The sequence below is a fragment of the Haliotis cracherodii genome, unplaced genomic scaffold (genome assembly GCF_022045235.1).
Source record: "Haliotis cracherodii isolate W230 unplaced genomic scaffold, xgHalCrac1.p SCAF_20, whole genome shotgun sequence".
Lineage (NCBI taxonomy): Eukaryota > Metazoa > Mollusca > Gastropoda > Lepetellida > Haliotidae > Haliotis > Haliotis cracherodii.
Window position 1 is genome coordinate 5347251 of NW_027266276.1, and position 21580 is coordinate 5368830.

General features: G+C 39.3%; 2 protein-coding genes across 2 annotated transcripts; both read right to left on the reverse strand.

The window, feature by feature from the left end:
• Positions 1-4901: 4901 nt before the first annotated feature.
• On the reverse strand, positions 4902-7454 carry LOC139470176 (uncharacterized). Its single transcript, XM_071252478.1, has 5 exons — positions 7266-7454; positions 6852-6879; positions 5980-6180; positions 5345-5463; positions 4902-5030 (listed from the first exon to the last, which is right to left on the reverse strand). Exons 1-5 carry the CDS (start codon positions 7452-7454, stop codon positions 4902-4904), a joined length of 666 nt encoding a protein of 221 aa, XP_071108579.1.
• Positions 7455-18011: 10557 nt separating this feature from the next.
• On the reverse strand, positions 18012-20467 carry LOC139470188 (uncharacterized). The gene is made up of 5 exons (XM_071252500.1): positions 20279-20467; positions 19859-19886; positions 19122-19322; positions 18471-18589; positions 18012-18140 (listed from the first exon to the last, which is right to left on the reverse strand). Exons 1-5 carry the CDS (start codon positions 20465-20467, stop codon positions 18012-18014), a joined length of 666 nt encoding a protein of 221 aa, XP_071108601.1.
• Positions 20468-21580: the final 1113 nt, after the last annotated feature.

Sequence of the window (21580 nt, forward strand, 5' to 3'; positions counted from 1 at the left end):
ACTCAAGAGCTGCAAGGATTGTTTCATTGTTTTCAAATCTCAGAAAAGAATCAACTTCATATCTACCTTCAGAGGTTCAAAACATTTGTCAAAAACGAAAGTAAATATTATCTGAGGTTTTATACTGAGAAAACAAAATGTGAAATGCAGGGCTTCCTCCTTCAGGTATATCCCAATTCCCCTCCACTGATTAACCAGCCGCCTCAATTGTACACATTTCCACATTTAACGCATCAGTGACAAAAATGATTTCCGATACAATTCCCTTTTTGGACTTGTACCAAATGTTTGTTTTTTTGGGTTTTTTTAATATTTTTTTCTATTCAATTCAGTATATGACATTACAGAGTTATACATGGAGTAGCATGTCTTGTAGTATACTTGTTAGGTATCGGTTTCCTATACAGCAGACAGCAGGTCAGCAAGTTTAAGTTCGCTACAGGTATCCATCAAAGTTTCCACATGGTGAAAACGGGCAACTATTTGCCATATTCATTTATTTAGATATGACTTGTACCATATGTTCCCGGTTAACAACTGACTTGCCTTTGCATGTGTTTCTGACTTTACAACCAGAGGGACAGTTTACGCCCACTTTTTCGTAAACGCATGGTTTCATCAGTATTTGATAGTGATTCAGAACATCTGTTCATGATATAGTCGGAATTCTGCAATGGACTCTTGTTTTAAGAGAGCTTTCTTGGGAATATTGAAACTTGAGGTTTTTGTTAGTTTTACCATTCCTTCCCGCACTACAGATAATCTGTGACGGGAATGCTGCTTACCTATGTCAAATATTGAACCCAGCAATTCGGTTTGATGCCAACAACATTACATCCGGCTAGCCCTTCATTCTTGCCACGATGCAGTCGCGTTTGAAAGTAAGATTTGAGTGATATGATCCCACGTTTCTCTTTGTTAAAACTCTGTTTCATTTTCATTACATTCATATGACATATTAAACGTTGCACGGACCAAACAAAACATATTATTAGTATTGATATTGATATAAAGTATTGCTAAAGGGACACTGTGTAATTTTTACAATCAAGGTATAAATGACATTTTGTAGCGAAATATGAATCTGACGAACAACGCTCTGAAACAATTTTGGTGTTTGATGTGAAAAGAAGTGAAACGTTTATTAACAGATGTTTAAATAGTTTTTGACGCGAGAATACCGTAACCGTAAACAAATATTCAACTGATGTTACACGTGTCGTCCATACAATTAGCAGAAGAAAAACAATTAAACACACATAATAACCACAGAGAAATAAGAAACACGTAAACCGAAACCCAGAGATAGAATCCCAAAAGTCTTTGAATGTGCTGAACCTTAAAAAATAATAAAACAAAATCTGTCCAAAACAAATTCACATTATCCTGAGCTCCTTTTTCAGGTTAGTATCGGACGCTGTTGGTTAGTGACATGGCTAGTTATCCTAGCAGGTAAAGAGTAGAATCCGCGTGTTTAAATTCACTGCAGGCTTGATCTTAAACATACATCGACCTCCACATCCGTGTGTTTACAGTCACTATAGGCATTATCTTAAACATACATCGACCTCCACATCCGTGTGTTTACAGTCACTATTGGCATTATCTTAAACATACATCGACCTCCACATCCGTGTGTTTACAGTCACTACAGGCATTATCTTAAACATACATCGACCTCCACATCCGTGTGTTTACAGTCACTATTGGCATTATCTTAAACATACATCGACCTCCACATCCGTGTGTTTACAGTCACTATAGGCATTATCTTAAACATACATCGACCTCCACATCCGCGTGTTTACAGTCACTATTGGCATTATCTTAAACATACATCGACCTCCACACCCGCGTGTTTACATTCACTATTGACATTATCTTAAACATACATCGACCTCCACATCCGCGTGTTTACATTCACTTTTGACATTATCTTAAACATACATCGACCTCCACATCCGCGTGTTTACAGTCACTTTGGACATTATCTTAAACATACATCGACCTCCACATCCGTGTGTTTACAGTCACTACAGGCATTATCTTAAACATACATCGACCTCCACATCCGCGTGTTTACAGTCACTATTGGCATTATCTTAAACATACATCGACCTCCACATCCGTGTGTTTACAGTCACTATAGGCATTATCTTAAACATACATCGACCTCCACATCCGCGTGTTTACAGTAACTATAGGCATTATCTTAAACGTACATCGACCTCCACATCCGTGTGTTTACAGTAACTATAGGCATTATCTTAAACATACATCGACCTCCACATCCGTGTGTTTACAGTCACTATAGGCATTATCTTAAACATACATCGACCTCCACATCCGTGTGTTTACATTCACTATTGGCATTATCTGAAATGTACATCGACCTCCACATCCGGTGTTTACAGTCACTATTGGCATTATCTTAAACATACATCGACCTCCACACCCGCGTGTTTACATTCACTATTGACATTATCTTAAACATACATCGACCTCCACATCCGCGTGTTTACAGTCACTATTGACATTATCTTAAACTTACATCGACCTCCACATCCGCGTGTTTACAGTCACTATAGGCATTATCTTAAATGTACATCGACCACAACACTCGCGTGTTTACAGTCACTATAGGCATTATCTTAAATGTACATCGACCTCCACATCCGCGTGTTTACAGTCACTACAGGCATTATCTTAAACGTACATCGACCTCTGTGCGCCGATGGCCAAGTTGTCTAAGGCGCCGCAATTCGCTATGCAGTGTTGCGTCCGTTGGGCACGTCAGAAATATGTGATCTCGGGTTCGAATCCCGGTTCGCCCCGATTATGTTTCTAGGTTTGTCAGCACCATACCGTGCTCCTTGGTTTCACCGAAGTGGTAAAAGTCTGAGACCTGCATCGCTTCGGGCTTTCCTCCCACATTAAGCTGACACGCCGTGATATAACTGGAATACTGTTAAAAGCGGCGTTAAACCCAACTCACTCACTTCTTATATACATGCTTATCATCTAGTCGGTACAACTGCCACATTTATTTATTTGCAACCTCATGTTCTTTTAGATAAACGACCAATGTGCTCCATATACGACATCATGTAATTTATGTTTACAGTTTTACGTCAAGTGAGATATATAGACCGCTATCAACACTTGAAACATTGGCGTTCCGTGCATTAGGAAACACATCTGCTGAAATGTATCAATTAAATGTGATTCCGGGTAATTATTTTGGCAAAAACCTTAACCTGTTCAACTTCACTGTAACACAAAGCTTCTTATTACTTTAAACGGTTTATTGTAAACCAAGTACACTGTACGGTTAATTATGTGACATTATGTGAAGATAAATTATCGTTGCTCGATATAAAATCCAGTAATCTCATTGGACACTCGCCATTCTTGTGAAGACGGTCGGTTGGACGGCACGTACAGACATCATGACGCGATAGTGTTTCATTGCTCGATATATAATCCAGTAATCTCATTGGCCACTCGCCATTCTTGTGAAGACGGTCGGTTGGACGGCACGTACAGACATCATGACGCGAAAGTGTTTCATTGCTCGATATATAATCCAGTAATCTCATTGGACACTCGCCATTCTTGTGAAGACGGTCGGTTGGACGGCACGTACAGACATCATGACGCGAAAGTGTTTCATTGCTCGATATATAATCCAGTAATCTCATTGGCCACTCGCCATTCTTGTGAAGACGGTCGGTTGGACGGCACGTACAGACATCATGACGCGATAGCGTTTTATTGCTCGATATAAAATCCAGTAATCTCATTGGCCACTCGCAATTCTTGTGAAAACGGTCGGTTGGACAGCACGTACACACATCATGACGCGATAGTGTTCCATAAGACGTCACAATAGCCCCTGTTCGCATGTGGATGCTTCTAGCTTTATCAAACTGAGAGGATAGGATATCACTAATTCTAGCATAGAGGCCAAAGGCGCCGTTAATGAGTTATCAAGCTGGTACATGAACCACACTCTGTGTAAGAGTTATCTCAACGGTAAACAAATTACTGCGTCCGGTTTATGGGTTGTCTCATGGTTCTATTTCAGGAAAAGACATTGACTTTCACTTTAAATTAAATTAAGTGAGCTTTGAGAGTATCATTCGCTTTTACTGCGATCAAAGCTTCTAACCTTGATGTCTAAAAGAAAATGTAATGATTAAAATGTTTGCGCTTTGGCGTGAATTCTGGTTCCTTTATGTTTGTTTTGTGTTACGTGATTTTTGTTTGGTTTGTTGTTCAACGCCGCACTCAGCAATATTCCAGCTAAATAATGGTGGTCTGTAAATAGTTGAGTGTAAACCGGACAATCTAGTGATTGACATCATTGGTATCGCTCTACGCAATTGGGATACGGTAACATGCATGAATCAAATCAGCGAGCCTGATCCTGTTCAAATAAAAGTCGCCTGTTACCACAGGCATGGGTTCTTGAAGACCAATTCTAACACGGATCTTCACAGGAAACACGACCTGTTACATTCCTGAAATCTCCTTAGCGACCCGTCTGTCCTCCAAGCGATTGAGCTACAAGTATGAGGGACCTTGCTATCATCTAACAGGCCCCAGATGCAGCCTAGACATAATTCATATCTCAATTTTTTTATCATGCTTGCGGTCACCACACCAATAGCTACTACACTGTTTTCAGAGTCTGACTATGTATGAAATATGTATGCACAAATGAAATAAAAAGACAGACGATATGATTATTTTTATTCGAGTCAAGAAATTACAGGATTAATCATCCATTTGGGTTTCCCCTCAGAAATCCAGTTCAGGATCTATCAAGTTGTAAGTCAACGTACATCATTATTTCATCAGACTGGTACAATGCCTGCTGAGGATAACTTACATTTCTATTAGCACTGTCCTGTGTAATACTCAAGGTTTTGGATTTGGGTGATTTCAGACACAAGGTTCCCAGCTGCATGCACAAATTCTTCTATTGCATCAATGCCAGAAGAGTTAACTGGGGCAAAGTACATGAGCTGAATTGAAAAAAAAATGTCAATAGTTATTTTTCAACAAAAATATTTAATTTAAGTATTTTTTAGTATATTCCGGTATTGAAGTCTAACATCCGTAACAGGTATGAAACTATCATAACGGCACTTCGTCAAGTTTGCCCATATTCAGAACTGAATGCTAACTACAAAATTGTTAACTTGGTTCAAACTTTGTAATAGTTTATTCTCTTTTGTTGTTTTAGGCTATTATTACAGTTGTATTTATGAAGTAAAAGCTGTGTACATTGAAGTGATACAATAGCTACGTATATAAGGAATGGTGAAACGAGGTTTACCTGAACAGGGAAGCCTGCGAGAGTTCTGAAACACGCGCCCTTCTGACCGGAATTGAGTATGTCCATATCCCTCTCGAACTTCCACTTCATCTGATTGTTGTACTCAAGTGTGGACAACTCTGAAAAAATGATGATGATTAATACAAAACAGACGAGTTGATGGTTCAATGATCTGGTACAAAATAACAAACATATTGTATTTGAGGGGATCGTTGTAGGAGCAAGCATGGAGTGGAGACCCCAAAGCCTCACCAGGTAACAGCTGTCATGATCATATGCATTTTAACTTAATGTTCCTTCAGTTTTATTGACTCTTTGGCCTCCGTTGAGGGGTGTTGGTGTACAGGAACAAGTTCTTCCCGTGAAGATCCGGGTCATAATTGGTCTTCAGCAACCAATGCTTGTCGTAAAAGGGGGCCATCGTAAGAGTGACTAACGCGATCGCGTGGTCAGACTTGGTTGATGCATGTCATCGTATCCCAATTGGTTGGATCGATGTTCATGGTGTCAATCGCTGGATTGTTTGTACTAGACTCGATTATTTACAGACCGCCGTCATATAGCTAAAATATTGCTGAATTCGGCTTTAAACAACAAACAAACAAAACATCCTTTAGAGATAAAGACAGACACACCTTTTACAGGAAATGTGTTCACGTCAATGATAAGTTCCTCGTCCCCGAAAGATGTTGCCCACATGTCCTTGGGGATGTTGACGCCAAGCTCCTGAGCGTAGTCACTGCAGTGGTAGAGTGCCTCCACACTGAACACATATCCCTGGCTTGATAGATAGCCTGTCAACTGGGGCCAACTGCAGGCTTTCTCAACGTCAAGAACTGAAATTTGTATGCAGGTTAATTTAGCTAAGCCGCATCAGCATAAACTGCTTGCGGAAACTCCTTGACGTGTCAGGTGTATCTACACGTTCATTGTACATCATCCTTAGGTTTTGAATGACAGAAAACAACCACCACCACTCCTTCTCAAGACAGGCACAAAAGCTAAGACTTGCTGGTATTGAAGTTGATATCCTTGGCTCAACTTTTCAATGTTGAGTACATGTTTATTATCGCAGCTGGATTCTCTCTACTGGTAAGAACTGGGTTAATATTTTGTTTCTGTTGAGCAAAGTGTAAATACTGCGACAGTAGAAAAGACCTATAACACTGTATCAGCATCGAGCCCTCATTTAAAATTGAATCATTTAAAATAATGTACGAGAACACGTATTAGCCTTTCATAGCACATCATCCAACAATAAAAATTCACTGATGTCCTTGACATTTAGCCCTCCCAAAAACATTTTGAAAAAAGGCTAATATATACGTGTGGTATATAAAATTAACATTTTCTATTAAACTCTGTAAGACCAATTATGAATTGCTGAATTATGAAGTTTGTTAGGTCCCATAAAGCATCAATATCATTTTACCAAAGTAAGCGTCATAAATGACCTCATGTGCCGTTGACGAACTACAGGCAAGAAAGTGTTTATCAACTGACTTACCAAGAACTATCTTTGGGTTTCCGAGCTCCTGTTAAACCAATAACAAGTAATTAGAAGGTCTGATCTTGAACAAATTATAAAGATTATGTACTGCGTATTAAAACAAGGAAGGCCTTAGAATAACATCCTCATGAAATAGTGTTTGTAATCAGAACGAAATGTGTAAATAAAAGTTATAACATCCTAAGAAAATCATACGAAATCTACACTAATATACACAGCAAGCCCATTCCTCTTCATATCAGAATTATGTTTAATGTAAATGTCAGCATATAAATAGTAGACTCATATTGTCAAGAAGTCCTGGTACTGTATTTCAGCCATGCATAAATACATTGTCATTACGTCGAGGGGTTCTTTTCAAATTTTATAAATGTATCATGAAGGAGCAACTAGTTAAACCATTTTGCAAACCTTAAAGGAAAATAAAACATCGACGCCAGTTAGACCTTTCACTGTCTTCTTAATCGACAGTATATCCGCTGTCTCGTCCCTCCCCTCCACAGGGGGCAAGGAGATGTCCACCCTGTATAGCAGAGCGTCTTTATCGCCCTTAGTGCCAAGAACTGACAAGGTGATGAGGCCAAAGACGAACAAGAGCATCATGGTAAAGTCGGTTCTTCCCAGCAAGTAACAGAGGATTCTGATTCCTGATTCTGAAATTAGGCACTGGCAAGTGGAATATATGCTTTCAGCTATCAGAGAAAAAAATGCATGGACTTCCCAGACTGTTTACAGTGCGTAATTGCATTATACAACACAGCAACTACTGCCAACTGTAATCATTTTAGGTAAGCTCGTTAAAAGTGGCATGACTTAGAAATGGTTAAACCGCATAAAAAGGGTTTTGAAATCGATACAATTTTCTTGTTTGATATTTCATAAAATCTACATGGAGTCAATAGCACAAAGTTATCAGTCAAAAATAACTTAATTTGCAAACCGATAACAAAGGATGACTCCCAGGCTGGTCGTCTGAAGGATGCCACGTCCGAAACTCAAGTGGAGGCTCACCACTGCATGGTCATAAAACTGACCGACGTGTGACAATTCAGTATATCTCTTACACTAGTGCGGGGCGGTCGGGTAGCCTAGTGGTTAAAGCGTTCGCTCGCCACGCCGAAGACCCGGGTTCGATTCCCGACATGGGTACAATGTGTGAAGCCCATTTCTGGTGTCCCCCGCCGTGATATTGCTGGAATATTGCTAAAAGCGGCGTAAAACCGTACTCACACACTCACTCACTTACACTAGTGCCATCAGTTTTGGATCAGTACAGTCCAGACTTTAATAAAGGTCACTGTTTCAATTTTAAAAATTCAAGTATTTATTAAAACTGGTTGGATGTGTTCCTTTATCCACAACAGTCAGCTGCTGTGACGCTGCGTTTAACACTATGTCCTTTCTTGAATTAGCATGGGGTAGTTTTCAATGGCTGCTAAAATGTTCCTGCCTCAGTATATAGCAGACAACAACTTAGTTTGAAATAAGATACATTTGAATGTTTTCACTTTGTTTAACATCCTAAAATACACTGAGCTGTGTCTGGTTTCAGTCTCATGAAAATCAGATATTTTACTCCATTAGTTTCCTCTCTTCATTGAGACATTAGAACATGTCCACAAGGGGTCGCATCTGGTGACGAGCATATCTGATTTTTGCTTTCCGAAAAGGAATGTAAGCGAGGAGTTCAGACTGCAGATTTATTTTCATAACACCCAGACGCTACATCAGTCCAAACAACATACTTTTAAACATCGATAATACGTTGCATCCTTTAATGATTATGCCATAAAAAAATATTTAACCAGTCAGAAGAAAAATCGTCACAAAGCAAAAAAACATGACAACCAAACCCAGGCAATGCTATCATTTCAGTGAATTATTACTTTAGCATCTTATCAATTGATAATCAATAAAGTTCAGAGGTTGTTTTCACAAACATGAAAAAGTAAGTGTCGCCGATTTGCTTATTATTTATCATACATATTTCAATATTAGAATACAAGTACGTTCAATGACAATAGTAATTACCTTATCCTGCGTGGCTGTGTCGCAAGGTGTTGGCCGATGGTCTGAAGGCGCCGTGCTTATATACTCAATTCCTTCATGTAAATGTGTCATTTAATATACGTTATGATCAAGGTCCAGTGAGACGGAAAATGGTGGATAATGGAATGTTTAGCTTACCTGGACAGGGATCCGGAGAAACATGTTTCCAAGCCCTCGAGTCAATAGTGTAGGTCATAGCACCAATAAAGCTGTATGACATCATCGCAACGTGTGAAGTGATTTCAAGTGTATCTAGGGAAACAAAAACAAAAACTGAAACAATTTAAAAGAGGACCTGTTTCATATATACAAAGTACTTTTGTAGATATTTGTGATAACACATGATCTATCTATGCCTCTGTAGAACTGTCATTACCGGAGTGATTTGACACATACTTCTTACACGTAGGAAGGAAACATTGTTGCTCCTTTATGTAACGATTCGAACTGAACAGGTATTGATCCTATTTATATGAACGTTTTACTATTTTTTAATCTTTGTTATGTTGGTACTTTACTTGTTTGTTCATATGACACATCAATGGAGTTTTTGGTCCTAATTCCAGTAAATGTCACCTTAAGTGAATCAAATAATGACAGTAGGGGAGAGTTGTATTGCTCCCTGTTTCACTGTATATTGTAAAACATGCGAGTCATGCACTTGTTAATTTCTGTGATCTGTGTTCATCGAAAGACGCAGCCATAACTTGGCACTCTAAAAGATGAGGTAAGAGAAACACTTTACACTCATAGGAGGATCGGTTCGATCATATGTTGCCAATCATACCAGGAGAGCTAGAGTGCAGACATATTAGGTGTAAATAAAACGTCAACGTCAGGGACTAACGAGCCTCGATTATCCGCCATTCAATTAGGCATAAAAGTGAAACCAACCGATAAACATTCGTGAGACGTGAACTGTCTGTGCTACCCACCGCATGAAACTCGAGTAACAGATGGGTCTTGTATTGATGTCTTCTGCATTGTTACCTGTTCATAAAAGTGTCAGTTCTACAAGGGTTGTTTCTTCCTTTATTTCATTAGGTCTGTACTTGTCGATGTACGTAGACATTTTCTTAGTCTTGTTTTTTGTCATTACAGTTACAGAATGATAAAACGGAATAATTTATACAAATAAAATCGACAAAACTCACCACATTCATAAGACATCTCTTCTGAAAGCAGAGTCCATTGGACGATTCAGACTGTATCATCAGAATGTGTTTATGAATCACTGTCAAATAGTGACGATACCACAAAAGTATCTACAAAAGTACTTTGTAAACAGTTCATCTTTTCATCAGGTTTGTCGTGTTGATAGTGGTGTAAAGTGTGGAAAATTCAAATGTTTTGACAGAATGAAACTTCATCCTTTTTTAAGGTGTCAAACATTGCAGCAAATCATTTTATATTTTGGGGAATCTACATGGTATTTATTCCACTTGTCTTAAACTGTCAAGATGAATATAATGAACACTCTTCCTTGATTGTATCTAGGATTGTGGTTAGTCTTTCAGGGAGGTTTTTGGTGGTGCATTTGATGGATCCTGCAATACATCTTTCTTTGAATGGATTTGTATGGAGCTTTGGAATGCTGTGCAAATGAGGAATGAACATGTCTCCATGGTTATCTTTAAACTGTTTTACTTCATTAGACATACACACATTCACTTTCCATGTATTGAGATGTAGTTCCCGATACTGACTGAAATCTTGGATACTGGTTTGGCTTTACTGAAGGCGAAACATTCCTTTGTGTACCATGTTCCAACTCATTGTACCTTGATCATTATTTACATTACATTCTTCTTTGCCTTCAATAGTCATCAATATTATGAGTCTCTTTGATGAAGAAATGTGCAATTGTTCAAATTTCTATTTCCGGTTGTCGAATTAAACAGTTTCGTAGCTATAACAATGTTTCTCCTGAATATTTGTGCATACGTTGAGTTCTAAACGTCAAGCTCGTCACGCCGAAGACCCGGGTTCGATTCCCGACGTGGGCAGAATGTTTGAAGCCCATTTCTGGTGTTCCCCACCGTGATATTGCTGGTATATTACTTAAAGTGGCGTAAAACCTCACTCACTCACTCTGATCGTTGAGAAAAGAGTAATCAATGTGCATGGTCGAGCGTTAGACGTGTGGTATGAGCTGACAGATGTGTTTGTAAATGTGTGTAACTTGTGTTACTCATGTTCTGTTTGGAGCTAAAACTACTTATGCGAATGAAATAAATCGCTCGATCGTAGTAGAGAAAATTTGAGTCTGTATTACTGCTGAAACAAGATATACGAAATCCATTCAGATGGACATTTCACATGCATGAGGCCATGGGTATTCAATGAAGCTGTCATATAATATACATGTACGTTATGCTGAGGTAGGGGCTTGGTGGACAGATGGTGAAGGTCTCCGCATTTTGCTTAGTAAAGCTAAAAATTTAGGTTCCGATGATCCCAACTTTGAATGCGAATTCGTGCTGATATGTTTTGTGTTTCAGCTAGATGTCTGTGCTGATATGTTTTGTGTTTCAGCTAGATGTCTGTGCTGATATGTTTTGTGTTTCAGCTAGATGTCTGTGCTGATATGTTTTGTGTTTCAGCTAGATGTCTGTGCTGATATGTTTTGTGTTTCAGCTAGATATCTGTACTGATATGTTTTGTGTTTCAGCTAGATGTCTGTGCTGATATGTTTTGTGTTTCAGCTAGATGTCTGTGCTGATATGTTTTGTGTTTCAGCTAGATGTCTGTGCTGATATGTTTTGTGTTTCAGCTAGATGTCTGTGCTGATATGTTTTGTGTTTCAGCTAGATGTCTGTGCTGATATGTTTTGTGTTTCAGCTAGATGTCTGTACTGATATGTTTTTTGTTTCAGCTAGATGTCCGAGCTGATATGTTTTGTGTTTCAGCTAGATGTCTGTGCTGATATGTTTTGTGTTTCAGCTAGATGTCTGTGCTGATATGTTTTGTGTTTCAGCTAGATGTCTGTGCTGATATGTTTTGTGTTTCAGCTAGATATCTGTACTGATATGTTTTGTGTTTCAGCTAGATGTCTGTGCTGATATGTTTTGTGTTTCAGCTACATGTCTGTGCTGATATGTTTTGTGTTTCAGCTAGATGTCTGTGCTGATATGTTTTGTGTTTCAGCTACATGTCTGTACTGATATGTTTTGTGTTTCAGCTAGATGTCCGAGCTGATATGTTTTGTGTTTCAGCTAGATGTCTGTGCTGATATGTTTTGTGTTTCAGCTAGATGTCTGTGCTGATATGTTTTGTGTTTCAGCTACATGGCTGTACTGATATGTTTTGTGTTTCAGCTAGATGTCTGTGCTGATATGTTTTGTGTTTCAGCTACATGTCTGTGCTGATATGTTTTGTGTTTCAGCCAGATGTCTGTGCTGATATGTTTTGTGTTTCAGCTAGATGTCTGTGCTGATATGTTTTGTGTTTCAGCTACATGTCTGTGCTGATATGTTTTGTGTTTCAGCTAGATGTCTGTGCTGATATGTTTTGTGTTTCAGCTAGATGTCTGTACTGATATGTTTTGTGTTTCAGCTACATGTCTGTGCTGATATGTTTTGTGTTTCAGCTAGATGTCTGTACTGATATGTTTTGTGTTTCAGCTAGATGTCTGTGCTGATATGTTTTGTGTTTCAGCTAGATGTCTGTGCTGATATGTTTTGTGTTTCAGCTACATGGCTGTACTGATATGTTTTGTGTTTCAGCTAGATGTCTGTGTTGATATGTTTTGTGTTTCAGCTAGATGTCCGAGCTGATATGTTTTGTGTTTCAGCTACATGTCTGTGCTGATATGTTTTGTGTTTCAGCCAGATGTCTGTGCTGATATGTTTTGTGTTTCAGCTAGATGTCTGTACTGATATGTTTTGTGTTTCAGCTAGATGTCTGTGTTGATGTGTTTTGTGTTTCAGCTAGATGTCCGAGCTGATATGTTTTGTGTTTCAGCTACATGTCTGTGCTGATATGTTTTGTGTTTCAGCTAGATATCCGAGCTGATATGTTTTGTGTTTCAGCTAGATGTCTGTGCTGATATGTTTTGTGTTTCAGCTAGATGTCTGTGCTTTTAGGATTTGTCAAAGTGATAAAAATCTTGAACTGCATCACATCTATTTCCGCATTCAGTTTAGACGCATTGATTGAAATTATTCAAAATTGTGCTCAATCTTGGTCTTCGTCACGACGAGCCAACCCTAACACCACTGGGCTAAACACCATGGATGATTATTTTAATTGTCCCTGTTTGACAATTAAAGTTAACTGTGCAGTTTTCTTCAGACGAAAGTTGTTCTCTAACATGATTGTAAATTAGTCTCCGTACTTTGTTGGTTTTGACACATACCTTAGGCGTCTTAGATTCTGCAAATGTAACACAAAGCACTTTGCAGTTATGCCCATAGCTCCTCCCGAAGGATAGGCCCGCGACAACAGTCCGCCAGAGTCCTCGGGCCAGGGCTGCCCACTCTAGTTGTTTCCGGGTGTGTCCCATCTTCTTGCTGTATAAGGCGAATGGCTTTTGTTTTGGTTGCTGACGATGATTTTTCAACGTATATTATGAAACCATGCTTCTCACATCTCATAGATTAAGATTTACAATTTTCGTAAAAGTTTTTGGTTTTCTTCGCAAAGTTCACATTACAACTAAAGTAAGGCAACTATGCTTGCCGTAAAAGACGAGTAACGGGATCGGGTGGTCAGGCTCGCTGACTTGGTTGATGCATGTCATCGTATCCCAATTGCGTGGATCGAAGCTCATGATATCAATCATTGGTTTGTCTGGTCCAGACACGATTATTTACAGACCGCCGTCATATAGCTGGACTATTGCTGAGTGCGGCGTAAAACAACAAACAAACAAACCTATCATCACTATCATGGTATCATCACTATCATGATGTAGTCGGAATCGTACAGTCGACTCTGCTGTCAATGATTTCTTATGAATAAGGAAATGATGTTGTCAAATTTACTTACGGGTAAACATATGTGTTTTTTGGAGCACCTGATAGCTGAAGTCATTGTGTGCTGTTCACATTATAAAACTACGTGTGTGAGTATCATGCTCCCAGCAAACATGCAAACATTCAAATTGTGCACCGTTCATAACTGTAGAGAATGTCCTCATGAATATGTATTGAAAGAAGCATTATCAAATTTCTAGAATAGTTTTACTGATTGTAACCATCAACATTTGTAGGTCATGAACCACTGTCAAAGTCAATTTTATGATGGCCCGGTACCTTAATTTGTATATTTTGGTACAAAAAACTTTAATCATCAAACGTACGATTCTTCTGCTTATCTGCTCCACAAAAGGTTGGGTCTTCAAGGTCGGTTTCCGGCAGCTATGGGACATAAACAAGACGTTTGTGTTTGCAGTTTCCTGCTCCGAAGGTGAAGGACACGGATGGAGGGATCTCGGAAGATCTCTAGTGGTGTTTTCCTCAGGTTCACAATCGTTTAGTGGTAGTTAGAGTGGCCTGATATTTTCCAATTTGTAATTCCAACAATGTAAACATTCACATTATCTCATATGATCGCAGTATGCTACTCTATGTCATGAAGTTAGATTTCATTCCTGATAAGTCCTAATGCTACGCAACAACTAGCTATCAGTGGAAGGGAATAATAACCATCTTTCAGATAAATGTTCAAAATATTGATAATTCACTCGAATATATTAACAATAAACATATTTCCATGAGAACATTTGGGGGAAAAAAGTTGCCAGTTCTTGTTTAACGACTACCAATCATAACCGTCATTAAAAAAGCTTGTGTGACTTTTCGTACCACTTCTATTATATTGTTTGTACTGTAACACTTGATTATGATACATGTATTAAAAGTGTCAAAATAACACAGCTATCTTCACCATTTAACAGCGTATAAATATCTGTCTGCACTTTTAAGTCAATAAATATTCTCATTGAGTTGAGTGAGTGAGTATTGTTTTACGCCGCTTTTAGCAATATTCCAGCAATATCACGGATTGCAGTGTTCCGTCCATACCCGTGCTCGTGGGTTTCACCGAAGTGGTAAACGTCTGGGACCTGCATCACTTCGAGCTTTCCTCCCACATTAAGCTGACACGCCGTGATATAACAGGAATACTGTTAAAAGTGGCGTTGAACCCAACTCACTCACTCATAAAATTAAAATATATGTAATTACAATATTATTTCATTTATTATCTAATCAAATGTGCATCAACTTTTCCCTTTAGGCTTAAGTTAAACTGTATTAATTGTCAATAGATATCACAATCATCACCAAATTCTGCCTCATGTTTCAACTGGCAGCCATGTAGCAGGACATACATGTAGCCGTCACATAGCTGCAAATATTGCTGAGTGCGGCGTTAAACAACAAACCAACATACAGGTACGAACAAATGTTGTGTGTTTTTTCAGTGATAGCTTGAGATGTTATGTTACAACTTTATTGGTCCTGGTGCACGACTCGATTCTAACTATAGTTCCACAATCTTATAAATGTCATTTTACCATGTCATGTCGATTTGTCATAATTATGGTGTCGGTTATATGTAGAAGCAGCCTCCCGTCCCCACATGACTGCCAAGAGAAATCATCAAACACTGTGATCGATTAAAAGGTCATCTTTATTTTGTTTTCGGTAGATAATGACAATATTAAGCAATGTGTACACAAAATGTGCAACACATAGATCACAAATATATTTAACATTTTGATATGCAGGGACTACCAGTTTGTACATCGCCTTTGTGGTGTATATAGATAGAGTGTCTGCCTGGAGAGTAGAAATTCGTTGGTTCGTTCTGATGGCCGCGTCTGTTGTATTTGGCTGCAGAAATGTGCCGTAGAAATCTACCACATTTTCTTCAAATGGTAGTGTTTGATATTCAGGTATTTACATTCAACTACAGTATGCACTCACCATTTCTTTGCATTCATTATATCTCCAAATGTTTGCACCACGTGGAAGCAAAAGCCAGAAATATGGTTAAAACTGATAAAGGAATGAATTACCTATTTCTAATGAAAAACTCCTTAGCATGCCATGCTATATGCTATCAATGGCGTTTGACAATTTCTGTAAGTAACAAAAAATACCATCCTAGTTATTTGTAACTAGAAACAAACTTAATTGAATTATCTGCATAAACGTTTTATATAAACTAAGTATACTGCTGCATGATCTCCAAAGAAAGTTTTGAATGGTAAGTTGTTGCTAACAAATTTCAGTTTTTCTAAAAAATGTCAAAATCCCAGGTTAATTGAATGGCAATCAAGAATATTTTCGACTGTGGGGACCGCCTCCGTGGTCTGGTGGTAGAGCGTCCGCCCGGAGAGCGGAAGGTCCGGGGTTCAAGCCCCAGCCGCGTCATACCAAAAGACTTTAAAAGGTGGCACTTGTTGTTACCCTGTCCGGCGCTCGGCATTAAGGGGCTAAACAAGGACTGGTCGGCTCAGAGTCAGTATACCGTGTTTGTGTTGGATATTCATGTTAAACTGCGGCACGGTATCTCAGTGAGCTAGCACTACAAATCGGCATCAGTCCGGACTTGTTCAAGGAGACACACACACGCATGCATGCACATTGCTATATAAGTTCAATAATTTAGGACGGGACGTTAAACCCCATTTCACCTCACCTCGACTGTGGGACAAGTACCGTCAAACGGGCTGGGTTGCAATGAAACCCATGGCGTAGGAGGACTAAAACGACACGTATCTATGTACAAGACACTCTCATTTTTTGCACTTAGCAAAATATTAAAATCCTTAGGGAAAGCCTACAATGACAGTAAGACGGATTCCAACATCTACCGTGAACAACCGGGTCTATGCAGCCCATCCTGTGAAAGTTTGGGGTAGGCTAGGCAACACTAGACGGGCTGTGCGCCAATGTCGTTACAACATGTTTATGGACGAATTACAGAAAACTTGTTGATGAAGGTAGTGGCCAGCGGTAGGCCTTGGCAACAATTCTTGACCGTGATCGGCAGGGGGCCGTAGTGGCTTGATGTGGGGCGGTATCACACATGGTAGGCGAACTAATTTGGTTATTGTGAATAGACTTTGACTGGCCAGCGGTACATGGACGAAATTTTCGCAAGAATTATCAGCAAGTTAATTTACCGCAAAATATAACAATACACATAAGAAACATTCTATATTTAGCGTTGTAAGATGTAAATTCACATGCTGTTTGCTCGTGACATGACGGTCAACTTCCTACTACATGAGCAACATTATTGTTTCTGTTTCAAGTTCTGTGAGTTAATTTCGCTTTTACTTCGACAAAAAGAGATTGAATTATTGAAAAAATCTGGTTCCTTAATGAATGGTCTGTGTTATATGACACATGGATGGTGTCATTAGCACATGTTTAATCTCGGATTCGAAGTCTTGACTAGTTATATAGAAAAACCAGCTATGATGAACAGTGAGTAATATTATTTGTTTGTTTGTTACTTTGTTGTTTAACGCTGCACCACTCAGCAATTTTCCAGCTGTATGACGGCGGTCTGTTAATAATCCAGTGTGAGCCACACAATCTTGTGATTGAAATCATGAGCACCGATCGACGCAAATGGGATACGATGGCATGCATCAATCAACTCAGCGAGCCTGACCGCCAGATCCCGTTTATATAATAGGCGCCTTAACACAAGCGTGGGTTGATGAAGACCAATTCTACCAGTGATCTTCACAAGAGAGACGAGCTGTAACATTCCCTAAATCTCCTTAACGACCCGTCTTTCTTCCTCGCGATGGAACTACAACTATTGCAATCATGTAACAGACAAGAGGTGAAGCCTCGACATGATGTCCTAGTATGTCTCAAATTTCGCGCATGCCTACAGTCACCACACCAATAGCCACGACACTGTTTTCAGTGCATGAAGTAATCCTATGTATGGCTTAATATGTACACACAAATGAAATAGATGATTCATATCTTTATTCAAGTCAAGACATTACACGATTATTCGAGCAATTGTGTTTTCCCTCAGAATCCAGTTCAGAATCAATCAAATATTAAAACAACTCGCGTCGTTGTCCGAACAATCTGATACATAGGCTGCTGAGGATACCTCACATGCCCATTAGCACTGTCCTGTGTAATACTCAAGGTTTTGGATTCGGGTGATTTCAGATTCAAAGTTCCCAGGTGCATGCAGAAATTCTTCTATTGCTTCAATGCCAGACGGTTTAACTGGGGCAAAGTACATGAGCTGAATTGAAAAATGGTCAATAATTAATTTTCAAACAAAAAAAAACACATTTAACTTCAAGTTAAGACTGTTATATCCACGTATTTAAGTCAGACATCCGTCCTTCGTTTGACAAACTCAGGACGACAAATCGCCAAGACGTCCAATATTCAGACCTGAATGCTCAATACAAATATGTTAATAAGGTGCAAACGTGTTTACCGTTTATTCTCCTTTGATGTGTAAGGCTATTATTACAGTTGTATTTATAAAGTATAAGCTGTGTACATTGAAGTGGAACAATAGCTTTTTTATAGAAAGTAATACAATAACGCAACGAACGAGGTTTACCTGAACAGGGAAGTTTGCTAGAGTTCTGAAACACGCGCCCTTCTGACCGGATTTGAGAATGTCCATATCCCTCTCGAACTTCCACTTCATCTGATTGTTGTACTCAAGTGTGGACAACTCTGAAAAATTGATGATGATTAATACAAAACAGACGAGTTGATGGTTCAATGATCTGATACAAAATAACAACCATATAGAGTGAGTGAGTCAGTGATTGAGTGAATGAGTGAGTGTGTGAGTGAGTGAGTGAGTTGGGTTTAACGCCACTTTTAACAGTATTCCAGTTATATCGCGGCGTGCCAGCTTAATGTTGGAGGAAACCCACGAGCACGGGTATGGTGCTGACGAACCTAGAAACATAATCGGCGCGAACCCGGATTCGAATCCAAAATCATAGGTTTCTGGCGTGCCCAAGGGACGCAATTCTGCACAGCGAATCGCGGCGACTTAGACGACTGGGCCACCCGTGCCCCCCACAACCATATAGAATTTGAGGGGATCGTGGGTGGAGCAAACATGGAGTGGAGAACCCAAAGTGTCACCAGGTAACAGCTGTTCCTGCGGTTTTATTGACTCTTTGGGCTCCGTTGAGATCTGTGGTCTGTACATGAACCTCTTTCTCACATCCTTTAGAGATAAAGACAGACATACCATTTACAGGAAATGTCTTCACGTCAATGATAAGGTCCTCGTCCCCGAAAGATGTTGCCCACATGTCCTTGGGGATGTTGACGCCAAGCTCCTGAGCGTAGTCACTGCAGTGGTAGAGTGCCTCCACACTGAACACATATCCCTGGCTTGATAGATAGCCTGTCAACTGGGGCCAACTGCAGGCTTTCTCAACGTCAAGAACTGAAATGTAAAATCAAACTTAACTTATGAAAGCCACGTCGGCATAAACTGCATGTGGAATGTCGTTGACGTGTTGGGTGTATGTACACATTCATTGTACATCATCAACATTAGAAAACAACCCCCATTGGTATTATAAATACTATGTCAGCAGAATTCATACTCCTGTGACAGCATTGAACCCTTACCTATAATCGATACGTCAGAAATACCTAAATATACGTATAAGGTGTTCACCTTTCACAGCAAATCCTCCAAACATTACAATTCACTTTTATCTTTTACTTTAAAACCTCTCAAATATCTTTTGAAGTCAAATATATAACAGTATTGTCTGGCATTAACATTTCTTTGAAAACTCTATAAGGACAGCTATGAATTTGTGAATTACAAATTGTGCGAGGTCACTTTGAGCATCAATATATTCTTCCCAAAGTAAGCATCCTAAAATGCCAAATGAACAATGGTCTGTGCCGTTGACGAGCCTCAACAAAATGCAACACAAGAGGCGACTGAGTGTTTTTCAGTTGACTTACCAAGAACTACCTTTGGGTTCCCGAGCTCCTGTCAAACCAATAATAATTAACTATTAAGTCATATATTAAAGCAATCATGAATATCATATACTGCTTATCACAATATAGAAGACCAAAGGAAACATCCTCATATACTAGCTTTCTTTAATGTAAATAAAAGCGACATCTTCCTCAGAAAATCATCAGAAGTCTCTGCTAATATACACAGCGAGGCTCCGCCTCTTCATATTAGATTTATGTTAGATAATGTAAATGTCAGCACACAGACAACAGGCTCATGTTATCAAGAAGTCATCGTACTGGATTGCATCCGTATAAATTAATCTATATTATGTCGAGGTATTCTTTTCAAACTGTATCAATGTATCTTCATATCCATAAGAAATCTCTGCAAAAGAAACAGTCGATTGTACTACAAACCTTGAAGAAAAATAGAACATCGACGTCAGTTAAACCTTTCACTGTCTCCTTAATCGACAGTATGTCCGCCGTTTCGTCCCTCCCCTCCACAGGGGGCAAGGAGATGTCCACCCTGTACAGTAGAGCGTCTTTATCGCCCTTTGTGCCGAGAACCGACAGGGTGATGAGACCAAAGACGAACAGAAGCATCGTGGTAAAATCGGTATTTCCCAGCGAAGAATGGAGGATTCTGATTCCGGTTTCTGCAATAAAGCACTGGCCAGTGGAATGTTATGTGTTTTCAGCCATCAGAGAAAGGAAATGCGTTCGCATATTGTTTACAGTGTGCAACTATATTAATACAAATCGCAACGACTTACAACATTGTTAATTTTAGACTCATTTTTTTTAAATGACATGGCTTTTAAATGTTTAAACGAATGAAAAAAAGTTTTGAAATCGATTTTTTTTCTCGTTTGGATTTAAATAAAATCTAGTCCATGATACATACTTATCAGTCAAATATAAGTTAACAAATAAATATGCACACAGATGACAAAAGTTGACCCACGGCCTAGTCGTCTTAAGGATGCCACGTCTTAGTTTCAAGTCGAGGTTCATCACTACTGCATTGTTATAGCTGACCGACGTGTTTCAATTTAGTAAATCGCTCACATTATGGGGATCAGTTTTGGGACAGTACGCCCATCAAGGGTAGTAAGATACGGTACCAAGACGGGTACCAAGAATGTCAACAGGAGACCAGAAGCTGCCCAGACTCTACATATCCTGGGTCTGTTTTACCAGTTTGGGGCGGAATCCAATCTCTTGATGGCAATTGTAACCCAAGATGGGACCTAGGTCCATCCCTTTAAAACAGTCAAAATTTCAGAGCAGACAGTGGACGGATGTGGGCTCAACGCCACCAAAGAGGTACACGCGGTGGTGTCAGTTTACATAGTCATGACTTTGGTTTTCTGGTTCAGTGAGGGTATTACCTTGGCGACTATATGTGGCGAAGTGAATGGGCAATACTATGCCACAGAACGACGCCTGGATAGACGTCAAGGAAAGCTCATTTCTGGTATAGCACTGTTTCAGTACAATGTACCTGTATACACGTCAGAAATCGTATCAGAAGCTGCAGATTGTTATTGTCTGCTTGGCAGAGACATAACCAGTAATGACGAAGCGATGGTAACCATCACCGCAGTTGAGAGAAAATCATCATATTGAAATCATAAAATAATGTGAACGTAGTTTTGTGTGAAACCTCGAATATTGATATACCCTCGTAAATGGCGTGTATGATCTAATTTACGT